This window comes from Micromys minutus (assembly GCF_963924665.1).
Source record: "Micromys minutus genome assembly, chromosome: 3".
Taxonomy (NCBI): Eukaryota; Metazoa; Chordata; class Mammalia; order Rodentia; family Muridae; genus Micromys; species Micromys minutus.
Genome location: NC_137972.1, coordinates 30,622,002 through 30,634,045, shown reverse-complemented (window position 1 = coordinate 30,634,045; position 12,044 = coordinate 30,622,002). Strand labels below are relative to the sequence as shown.

Below are 12,044 nucleotides of genomic sequence, written 5' to 3'. Positions count from 1 at the left end.
TTTGTTTGTGGTAGGCAGTCTTCTGTCTAAGGAGAACTGGGATCAAGACAGATTTAAACCTTGTTTTAAACCTGACCTTATTTTTGTAAAAAGCTGTTACTTACTACCTGTGTGCTTTTTGCTTGGTTCTTCATGTAAGTGCAGAGGCAGCTTCTTGAGTTCTGCATAAGAAACTGAACAAGTAGGGCCTGCACTGAGAGTTTGACACTACTTTTGAAGGAGTCAGTAACCATTAAACCTAAATTTAATTTATTTTATTAAAATAACATAATTGAGGAACCATCAGATAACTGTATTTTATCAGGCTCAATAAAAACAAAATTAAAACCCAAAATCATTAAGAAAACCTGTATTCCTGGCTTTCTTATAGACAAGGATGTGACTATAGAGATAGGGCTGGGCTGCAGCCCACCCCATAGGGGCAGCTCCTGGAAGACAGATTCAGCGTGTGGGAGGCTGCCAGAAAGTGGAGCACCGCGCTTGGAAAGCCATCCTCTGCATAGAACACCTTAGACTCAGTAAGAGGAAGGTGTGTCCACAAAGTGAAGTTCTGTAGTACCAAAGCAGGCTCCCCCAGGTGGCCAGGACTCCTGTGCAAAACTGGCACTGCACCACTGTCTGTGCCCTGCAACATATAGGCTCAATGAGCCAAGTTCCTTCTCTCCAAGGCCGTAATACTCAGCTGACTTGTATACCTCTGAAGCAGAGCAGGCTGGCTTGGTGGACAGCTTCCATCCAGGGCAGGAAGGGTAGAAAAGAAGGCATTATGAAGTTAAGGCCCTGTGAGTAGTCTAGGTCCTTAGCAGCAGCTTTTCCAAAAACATGCATTCTGCCCCCAAGGAAACAGAAAGTGGTGCTTGCTGACTTCTTCATCCCCTGGTGGCCTAAAAACAGCTATAACATCAGCTAGAAGACTGGCAGCCTTGGGGAAGTAGTCAGCGTACAAGCATTGATGTCCTCAGTGTGAGCTGCCCGATGCAGGGAAGGCTCAGAGGCGCTCCTGTTGATTTTCGGCAGAGAGTGCTGAAGCAGCTCAATGGAAGACAGGATCTGAAACAAGGTCCCATGTGGTCTCATTAGTTGGAATCTTGTACAAAGAACTTGTAGAGGTCCTCTCCCCACACAGACCCAATGCTGGCTCCCCACATTACATCCTCAGAACATAATCATATTTCAACTGAGCTGTCTAACCTGGGGAAACAAAGGCCTCTCTTCTTTGACTTTCTTCACACAGTCAGCCACCAACCTCTTCATTGCCTTGGGGCAGTTCTTGTAGAGCCTGCTAAGATCTGGGGAGGCATACCCACGGCCCACCATGAAGATGATCTGAAGAAGAAACAGTTGAGCAGAGGAGTTTGAACAATAGAACACCACCAGGACTAACTAGCCCCTTACTAGGACTAACATGCCAGGCTCTGTGCAGATTACCTGGTCTCGGTTGTTGATGTGGGAGTAGGGAAGCTCCCCAGTCATCAGCTCATACAGCACAATGCCATAGGAGTAGACATCAGACTGGAAGCTGAACGGGTTGTTATCCTGCATTCGGATTACTTCAGGGGCCTAAAAAGACGAAGTGTGTTAGTCCCTAGGTAATGAGACATTAAAGGGGCAGGCTAGTCAGGGTCACTGTTCCCCCAAAGACTCAAACCCCAAGCTCTGGCCTCTGTTGCCTTGCCAGGAGATACATGGTCTTAGTGGCTCTGACTTAAGCTAACTGATGCCACAGCTGAACCAGACTCCCATGCTATCAACATTGCACCCTGCTCTGGGCCAGAACTTCCATCATGCTCAGGAGGGGTCAGCTTCTCACCATCCACAGCACAGAGCCAGTGGGCTGTTCAACCTGCTGAGAACCACTCCAGCGTGACTTCACTGTTGCCAAACCAAAATCTCCAATTTTCACCGTGAGGCCTTCATGGAGAAATATATCTCAATGCTTGTTAAGGAGACTGACAGTTTATACTGTTCATAACAGGGTTTCTGACCTCCTTTGTTTCACTACTAAATCTTCCAGGAGACAGGAAATAATGTACACTCAATTATGGGGCCCCACACTGCGTATCCCCTCTGCCTGTGTTACTCAAAACAACAAAGCAGCAGAGGTTTACTATCTAAAATGCTTTCTTGGTCTACTTTGTGACTTCTATCAGCTTGCTTTCAGGCAACAAAATTTTGGTCTGACTTGGACCTGTTGGTTTATTGGGGTTCAAGCCTTTGATCTATGCTAATATCTTGGACCAGTGCTGAGCTACTAAAAAAAAAAAAAAAAAAAAAAAAGTGTAGCATGAAGGCCATGGGCACTGATCAATTACAGCTCCTTAGCCATGCAGAACAGCTGAGCTTAACACCATGTCATGTACACTGAATGAGAGGTGCTATTTAGGGGATGCTATTTCTAACAGTAGTTGCTGAAACTTCCCAAATTCTGGTTCTGAATTGATGCTAATTCCAGGAGACTCCAAGAAACATTGATTGTTTCCTTCCAGTTAAAATAGGAGTTTGTAGAGGTCAGCTGATTAATGGAATTTTGGTTGAAGTCTGGCTCACAATAGTTACAGTGGGCCCCCAAACTCATCATCCTGTGGTTATTTCTCCAGCCTCAGAATGTATAGTTTACTTAGAAGCTGGCAGATTTCTCAAACTGGTTCCCCTGACGTGTGCAGTGAGGGCTGTTATGATTGGAAAGGCTAAATGGAATCCTTTAATTTGGCCACACCCCTTGCAGAATTGCAGTAATCAATCAGTACCACCATCAAAGACTTGAAAGATGCAGGGTTGGTGCCATATTCCCCTTTAATGCTTCTATCTGGCCAGTGCAGAGGCAGATGGGCTGTAAAGAATGACAGTCTGTACCAGATAATATCTCCGTACTTGAGCAATTAATATACCAGCCAATACACGATATATAGCTATTGATCTAGCAAATGCCTGTTCATAAGCACCACCAGAAGCAATTTGCTTTTGATTGTTGAGACCAGCAGTATGCATTTAAAGTTGAATCTCAAGGATATGTTAGTTCTCTCTCATCATAACTTAATTTGAAGGGATCTTGGCCGTGTCTACTATAGGGTGACATGCTGGTTTGACCAAGTGAGCAGGAGGTAGCAATCACTTTGGACTTGCTGGTAATGCTTACATGCATCAGTTACCTTTCCATCTGTATATACAGTCATACACCTTCCATAAGCTAGATACAAAATAGATGCTAATAACCTTCTCAAGCTATCTATACTTTGGATGGCTAACCAGGATGAGTTCAAGTTTGTATCCCAACTCTGAAGGAATTATTTCCAGATCACTGTTGGTTTAAAAACAAAACAAAAACCCTCATGGGCACCATGTTTGGCTTCTCAGCTACATTTTTGTTTTCCCAAATCAAGCATGAACCATGTGTGAGAAAAAGGTTCTTTTGGGTCCTTATGCTGAGAACTCAATACCAAAGGATACTGTTGGATTTCATATCTCTGTGGATGATGTTCTTTGCATGCAAATAGCTGTGGAGAAAAAAAAAAAATCAATCAGTTAACTGTTTTGAGGCTACAGCTAGTGAGTCAAGGCACCAAAAGGCCTGTCTTCCTAGCCTAATCCTGTCACCTGTAGAAAGACTCAGCATAAATGGGCTAACACATCAAGCATTAATTTCATTCAAAAGTTACTGAGACCACCTCACTGCCCATCAGCTATTGCAACTTGGATTTTATCTCACATTCTGCCTATTTAAAGACAAAACTGAGAAATGGGAAGGCAGGTTGTCAGGAGTCAGGGATGGCTTAAGATGGGTATTTTTCTGGGTGGTAAGAACACAGAATGTAATAGGATGACTATTCTATGAAATAGGAAAGCCCCCCAAGCCATACACTTGCAACAGAATCCATATGGCATGTAAGTTAGATACCTCAGTGTTTCAGAGTTCTGGGTGTTGGGTTTTTTTGTTGTTGTTGTTATTGTTTTTGTTGTTGTTTCTATTTAGTCCTGGCTGTCCTAGAACTTGCTCTATAGACCAGACTGGCCTTAAACTCAGAGATCCAACTGTCTTTGCCTCTTGAATGCTGGGATTAAAGGCATGCATGCACCGCCATTGTCTGGCTTCTGCTGTGTAGCACTTATACCAACTACTGTAAGCACCAAGGAATTCTGTACCATCATCACTCATCACCACAGGAAAATAAAGCCTGAAGATCACTCAGCACCAAAGTGTTGAACCAGAGACCCTAAGGGATGGAGAGACAGTTTGGGTGTTTAAGAGAACAAACTGCTCCTATAAAACACTGTTTGGATTCCAAGCACCTGCATTAGGCAGTACCCAGGGGTACTGGTACAAACCTACACACATAAATATACATAATTTAAGGAGAGGTTCCTGGCTGAATGGGCAGTCAGGCTGACGAGAAATGGGAACTCCAGACATAAATACCTGCTGTAAAAGAGCCCACCCAAGCGCCACTAAAGGGAAACTCAGGGTTTAAGCCACAAGGACTCACCAAGCTGTCTACTTACTCCATTCCCTGAGCTGTCTGTCGGGCAATGTCAATTAGCTGGAACATCTGGAATTTGGTCTCCTGGACATGCAGGTGTTTGTAGAGACTGCTGCCCTCACACCACTGGGTCACAATTGCCAGGTTGTCCTTTGTCATGTACCCCATGAACAGCAGGATATTAACATGCCGTGTTTTGCTAGAGGAAGCAGAAGTACAACTGTGAGACCACCCTTTGTACACCTCCATGCTAGCCTTGCTTACAGAGGATGAGCTTTGTACAGGACCCCTCATCCCTATAATGTACAGGACCCCTCATCCCTACAAACCTAAGAGTGATCCAGTAACTAGGATAAGGGTTTGAGCTTCAAAGCAAAGCAGATTAGCTATAAAAAGATGCTTAGAAACAAAGGTTAAAAACAACCTTAATACCACAAACCAAACCCCATAGAGCTGAGTTGTTTAGAGTTCATGAAAAGGGTTCCAGCACATATATGCTGGAGGAATGTCCCTTAAAACCCACAGCAGGTGCTGACCTGACAGCCTGGCCCTAGCTAACCCTGCTGTCCAGGGGCTGGGCTTACCGCAAAACAGCCACTTCGTTCCTGAAGGCTTGAAGTTGCTCTGGAGTTGGGTCAACCACCTTTAGGATCTTAACTGCAACATCTCCTGCAAATTAATTTGTGGTCATACTCAGTTATTTAGTCTTTAGTTTTCCAATACCTTAGGATTTGTGTGCATCTTACCTTGTTTTTTTGAGACAGGTTCTCACTGGGACTCACTGACTGGGGTCAGCTACTTTCTACCTCCCCAGTACTGAGATTGCAAGTCAGTACAACTAGTGCTAGGGCTTGAACTCAGGTCCTCATGTTCAGATGGCAAGCACTTTTTACAAACTAAGCCACCTCCCAGCCTTTCAAAACCCCTAATTCTAAGGAAGATAGGGAGTCACTTTTCAAAGAAAAGTAAGCCAACTAATATACATCAAATGGCTGAGACATTTCCCTGCTACTCATACCCATGGAGGCCTGCAACAAGCTTGTATCTACTTGAGCATCAAGGTGGGTCATATGGGTTAGCTCCACAGCCTTACCCTGTGAGGATGAAATCAGTGGAAGCAATAGGAATACTGAGTTGCTGCGGGGTAGTGAAGGGCATTGAGACAATGTAGATCTACCTACCTCTGCCTCCCAAGTGTGCTACCACTGCCCTGCTAGGACCTTTTCATAACGCTGTATAGTCTGAGAACTGAGGCAGGAGGCCAGCCTAGGTTATCCCAAAACCTTGTCTAAAAAACAGTCAAATTAACCAAGACACCAATGATCAAAGTCTGAGGTGGCTTCAACCCAAGACATGTAGTCTTGCACCAGTCTGTTTTGGAGGTCCCAGTCTGTGAACTCCAGTTTATCATCTACACCTGACCTGACAACAGACTCCCAGCACCAAGGCACAGGCTGTTGGAGAGGATGCAGCTCATCTGAGTGGAGGAGATAACAGTGCTGGAACCACCTGTCCAGCACAGTGATCATAAACCATGTGTACCCTAGAATCAGCCACATGGCAGAGGAAGGAGATTGCTGCATGGCTGTCAAGTCTGAGACAAGATAGTAGCTGGGCTCAAAGACTACTGAGAAGTGGGGAGTGTATGAGGATGTTTCCTGGAGGCAGCGGACTGTAAGCATTAGGAAAAATATATACTGCACCAAGAACAAAAGTGAGCATGTGTAAAACAGAAGGACTAGAGAAGAATTTGGCTCAATAGCCCAAGTGAGGGCAGGCTTGGAGTTATAGTAGGAAACAAACCATGAGGGCTTAGAGTGGAGGTGAGAGAAGGTAGGGGGATCAGGTCATCTTAAGTGATGAGGCCAGAAAGATGGTTGGTGGCCTGGTGCCTGCAAAGGCAAAACTTAAAAGAACAGGAAGGTGGGCTATGAGTGTGGGAAGGAGGCTCGAGGTGATAGTTCCCAGCCTGCTGCAGTGACAGCATCCCTCTGCAGACTAAAGATACACTCAGAAGAGTCACTCTGCAAATCACCAACTCTGATTTATGCTCGTAAGAAATCAACTGCTCATACAATAAGCAAGGCAAGGCTTATGTAATGATGTACACCGAGAGAAGTAAATGCTGCTGTTTCCAGAGCAATCTGATGTCTGCACACTTGATACTCAGAATTTTTCTCCATTTCTGCCCTATTATCTATAAAGGTTATTAGCACCATGTCTGAACTGGGGGACAGGACATCAACTTTATAAGCACATTCAACCACCTGTCATGGGATCTTGGTGCCCTTTTCTGGTGGGTCTGAAGATAGCTACAGTGTACTCATCATTAAATAAATAAATCTTAAAAAATAAAATAAATTAAAATAATGTAAGGTTAAGATGCTGTGAAATTTCAAAATTGATTTAATTGCCAGATGTGATCAAGTACCCATAGAGATTCTTGAATCAAGAATCCCCTAGCCCTCTCTGCTGGAACCTGACCACCAGAGCCCTGCAGGCAGAAATAGGCCCCAAACTCACCATGCCACTTGCCCTTGTACACAGTGCCAAAGGAGCCCGACCCGATCCGAGTAGAGAGCATCACCTCACTGGCTTCTATTTCCCAGTAATAACTTGAATCTCTCTGCCCACGAGGCCTCTGAAACAAGTGGAGATCATTTATAATCCATAAGGATCATCCTAACCTCATCTGCTCCTACTTTCTTTAAAGATGGACATTGTCACTGAAGCTACAATTTCTGTCTTTGAGGAGATGCCACTTTAGTAAGTTGTAGCCGAATGGCAACTTATGGGATATGAAGGTGCTAAGGAGCACCGTCATTCATTTTCCTTTAATACATTTTATTAGGTTCCCACCCACAAATATCTAATTTCCAAGAGTTTATCTTTACTGAACCCTTAGTGACAGGAGTTTACTGGCCATACTCACAATTTTGTTTTTTTCCTGGGTCCCAGATCCTGGTGCCCGCTCTCTTTGTGCTGGCACAGGGGTTTTGGGCTGTGACCAGCCTGTTGGGCTCAGGTTGTTGGGGCTGCTGGACAGGGCTGAAGGTGAGGCTTAATAGACAAGACAAACAGAATCCGCACGTAGATAAACCAACAGAAGATCACAGCATAGAGAGAAAAAAGCCCATTACTGATCACTAAATGACTGGGGTAAAGTACCTGATTCACTGTGACTTCGAATTGCATCCTGAAACAAAAAACAAAAGCTGGTCAGACAAGCTACAAAGGCTTTCTCTTGCAGAAGGGTTGTAGGAGCAAACCAATTATTAATTCTAAATTAGAAGTATACTTCTGGATTCTAAACTTCTGGTTTACCTAATGTCAAAAGCAAAATTTTCCAAGATTTATTTCTATTAAATATTACATTAAGTGAATGTAACTTTTCATGGTAACAACAACATTTCTCAGAAAAAAAGCAACAGAAAGAAGCAAACCTTCATCAAAGGCTGGCACTTTACTATTAATAAGGATCTCCTCCAAAGACTCAGGATCCTGCTCTACTGAGACTTAACCAGAGACAGAGAGACAGAGATCCAGTGACAGGCTCATTTTTACTTCATTAGGAATAAGGACAATATAGGTTTGACACAGGTAAGAATTACTTAAGGCCTAAGCCATGGGAAACTAAAAAGACAAGGACGAACCCCAGAGCCTGAATCCTGTGTTTACATTTTTTTTAAATTCACATGAACAGAATATGAATCTCAGCCTCAGCTCTGTTAACACTGAGATATTACATTAAATCTTAGTGATGTTCTCAAGCAGGCTACATTCTCTTATGTGACAAGCCAACTCTACTAGACACTGTTTCAAAGAATAGTCCAAATCATGGCGACCTACCTCAATAGGACATTTTAAAAAGATTTAATTTTAGTGTGGTTCACCAAACACATGAAAATGCAGGTACCCACAGAAGTCAAAAGATAATGCAACATCCCTGAAACTGGAATTACAGATAGTTGTGTGCTTCCTGACATGGGTACTTGGACCTGAACTCATGCCCTACAAGAGCAGCAAACACTGTTAACTATCTATGAGAGAATAGAATCTAAACTCTAATTTTAAAATTCTTCCTTGATGGGCTGGAGAGATGGCTCCAAGGTTAAAAGCACTGACTGTTCTTCCAGAGGTCCTGAGTTCAATTCCCAGCAACCACATGGTGGCTCACAACCATCTTATGGGATCCAATGCCCTCTTCTGGTGCGTCTGAAGACAGCTACGGTGTACTTACATTATTAAAAAAATAAATAATAAAATTATTTAAAATTCTGCCTTGGGGTGGGATTTTTAGGCAGTAATATAAAACCACTTGACCCTCATCACTTCAAAAATGTCTTTCTAGAAGTCATCTGTTACTTTTCTTTGTACAACCACAGTAAACATGTTATTTCTTCTACAATGTTATTACTAAAATGTCCCCAATCAATATTTTAATGTTTGTTTTTCATGTTCTATGTAAGGGTGTTTTGCCTGTGTATATGTGTGTGCACCACCTTTGTGTAGTGCCCCTTGGAGGCCAGAAGAGGATATTACATTCTCCAGACCTAAAGTTGTAAACAGCAGTAAACTTGTATGTGGGTGCTGGGACCTAAATAGTGTCCTCTCCAAAAAAAGTACTCTTAACTGCTGGGCCATCACTCCAGTCGTGTTTTTTGTTGGTTGGTTGGCTGGCTGGCTGGCTGGCTGGCTGGCTGGTTTTTTAAAATACAGATCTCACTGTGTAGCCCAGGCTAGCTCTGAACTTGCCATTCTCCTGCCACACCCTTGTTAGCTAATCATAGCACCACCATGATTAGCTTTCAAAGATATATTTACAAAAATAAAAGAGCCACAAATCAAATTGAGTGTGCTCTCTCTCTCTCTGACGCACGTACACGCACACACACACACACGTACAGAGTTTCAGCCACTCTGTCCAAGTATCTTAAGAACATACAGTAAAGCTTAATTCTGAGTCCCAAGCCTATCTGTAAAACATCCACAGAGATACTTAAGAATCCAAATCCTTGGGACTGGTGAGAGGATTTGGTTGCTAAAGGGCTTGTCATGTAAGAATGAAGCCCAGAGTTTAATCCTCATGTGGTGGCACATGGTGACAAGAGGATCCTGGAGGCTCACTGGCTGGCCAGCCTAGCCTAGCCAGCAAGCTCCAGGTTCAATGAGACCCTATTTCAAAACACAGATGGAAGGGCAATTGAGGAAGACACCTAACATCCATCTCTAGCATGCACATGTTTGCACACACAATACAGACCTTCACTCTACAACTCAAACTAGGCCTGATGTGTTCCTGGGTGGGAAGAGGTGGAAAGCCTAGTGTCTATTTTTTTTTTTAAAGTATAACATAATGGCAGGCAAGTAGGAGAAACACTGGTCATTCAACCAATTTCTTGTTATTTTAATTGATTAGAATTATATTCTAAGTACAGCAGGATAATTTTTAATGTTTCTTAATTACTATAATTGGATCACATAATCCCAGGATAAAATTTTAAGTTCTCCTAAGTTTAAGTATTAATTTAGAACATAACTAGTGCTAAGCCAAATAACAATATACAGTCCAAAATGCTGAATGAATCCTGTGTTATCAAAAAGAAAAAGGAAAGGGAAAAAAAGCCAGACACAGTGGCACTTGAGAGGCAGAGGCAGGCAGATCTCTGCCTTGGTCTACATAGTGAGTGCCAAGACAGCCAGAACTATAGAGAGACCCTGTCTCAAAAAGAACACAATACCACCTCCATAAAGGGGGGGAAAAAAGCCATAAACAAAAATTTCTTTTGAGGCAAACAGGATTAATACTTGTGCTAGTTATGTTAGAAATGGAAGAATTTCACTTTGAATATACTAACAGTTTAAACAGGAACAAGTTGGAAGAAAATAGCTACTTTATGATTATATGACTAGGACTAATAATGATAAAGCCCATAGCTTACATGGGGTAGGACAAGTGGTTAAAAGTGATTTATAGCTAGAAAGAAACTGCACCTGATGACAGGTGTCAAGGAACAAGTTTTTACAAAGATCAGTTCATGGTGTAGAGAAAGCATAGTTATGTGATCATGTCCGGAGTCTTTTTATTTGATTTTGAAATAGGATCTTACCATGTTATTAGCCCAGGCTGGTCTTCAATAAGGTCCTCCAGAGTGCTGGGATTCTAGATATGTGCTAGTATGCCAGACTTTCTGATAAACTTTTCTAAGTCATATCAACCAGATGGATGAAATGTTTTGATTTCTAATGTCTGAACTCAGTACAGTTGCTGTGTTACTATATTAGTCTATCTTCTAAAATAACTGAGTTTTTAAAAACTATTTCAATACCCTGTCTTCAAGAATCTACCTTGAGAAATTCACCTATCAGTGGTAACCCACAGAGTGTTTGTTTTACTCATAACTACAGAAAAGGAAAAATAATCATGGCAAGTCTGGCTAGAAATATAAATGTATAGTTGTCTCACTTAATCTACCATCTGACAGTCTCTTCTGTTAAACCCAAGAAAGCAAAGGCATGAAGAAAATACCTACTCTTCCCCTCAGACAAAACCGTCTGGAGCACGCCCTGGGAGAAGCATTCAGGCTGTTATTCTAGTCCAAAGCAATGAGAAATAAAGAAGAATAAAGAACAAAGGAAGCATTTGAAGTGATTCAGTCAATTTTAAAGATGAACTGGAAAGCAAAGCAAACAAACAGAACATACAAGAAAGGAAAAGGCAGTCTGCAAACACTGACTGGTACTGACACATTTCCCTCAGTGCATAGTAGATCCCAGACCTCCTACTTTACAATCCTCTAGAGCATCTGAGGTCTTCACACTACACCCCTTACTGCTCTGCAGTGTCTGTACCAGTGCAAGGAAATCACATCCAAAGCTGGGACACATTAGCAAGGAGTTCTGTTTCCTGATGGAGCAACACACTGGCCTAGTTATTAAGCCAGTCTAGAGGCATTAACAGATTTTTAAAAAGAACATTTCAAAGTCCAAGAGCCTGAGAAAGTACTGCAACATTCCTGAGCAGCTTTGAAATCCACATTCTCTGTGCTTCTCAATATTAACTACACAGCTCATCACCACCCCCAAGGGGCCCTTTTACCTCAATCATCCTGCTGTCCACAGGCAGGGTGGTGCTGACCATGTGGACATTGGGAGTGGACGTTGACCTCTGCCTCTGGGACAGGGAACCTTCAGAGGAAGGGCTGGAGGTGTTGAAAGTGAAGGCATGGGGTGTGGAGTATCTGTGCTGGGAACTAGGCACGGAGGAGAAAGAAAGTTCCATGATTGGCACTCAGGCCTCCACATTGGCAAAGTCTTTTTTTAACTGCTTAGCTCATTAAGACTCTTTAGGGCAAACCTGACCCATACAACTCTTGACACAACATTTCACTCTCTCAGTATGCACTATAAATTCTTCTGTGTTCCTTCTCATGCAAAATTTTGAAAATGAAAAATAAATGTGCAAAAAGGAGAGTCCATTATACAATTTCTCCTTGGTAATAAATCACACTTCAGAATACTTCAGATTTTACATTTCTAAGAACAGATCAGTGTTTGCTACAAGTACCA

At 42.6% G+C, this 12,044-nt stretch overlaps 1 protein-coding gene across 4 annotated transcripts in view; it reads right to left on the bottom strand.

Annotated features, from left to right (window-relative positions):
* Positions 1-239: 239 nt before the first annotated feature.
* RAF1 (Raf-1 proto-oncogene, serine/threonine kinase) overlaps positions 240-12,044 on the bottom strand; it is a gene marked incomplete at its 5' end in the record, with an annotated part of 59,625 nt that continues 47,820 nt past the window's right edge. For 2 of the 4 annotated variants that reach the window (XM_080914635.1, XM_080914637.1), the window contains 12 exons: positions 240-1,050; positions 1,192-1,326; positions 1,429-1,560; positions 1,811-1,929; positions 3,448-3,494; positions 4,498-4,674; positions 5,060-5,144; positions 6,999-7,116; positions 7,408-7,535; positions 7,644-7,671; positions 11,009-11,068; positions 11,575-11,728. In XM_080914635.1, coding sequence (XP_080770761.1) covers positions 907-1,050; positions 1,192-1,326; positions 1,429-1,560; positions 1,811-1,929; positions 3,448-3,494; positions 4,498-4,674; positions 5,060-5,144; positions 6,999-7,116; positions 7,408-7,535; positions 7,644-7,671; positions 11,009-11,068; positions 11,575-11,728 — 1,327 coding nt within the window. In that variant the 3' untranslated portion in view covers positions 240-906. The remainder of the gene's footprint in view (positions 1,051-1,191; positions 1,327-1,428; positions 1,561-1,810; positions 1,930-3,447; positions 3,495-4,497; positions 4,675-5,059; positions 5,145-6,998; positions 7,117-7,407; positions 7,536-7,643; positions 7,672-11,008; positions 11,069-11,574; positions 11,729-12,044) is intronic. The other 2 variants (XM_080914636.1, XM_080914638.1) reach the window with 1 other exon arrangement.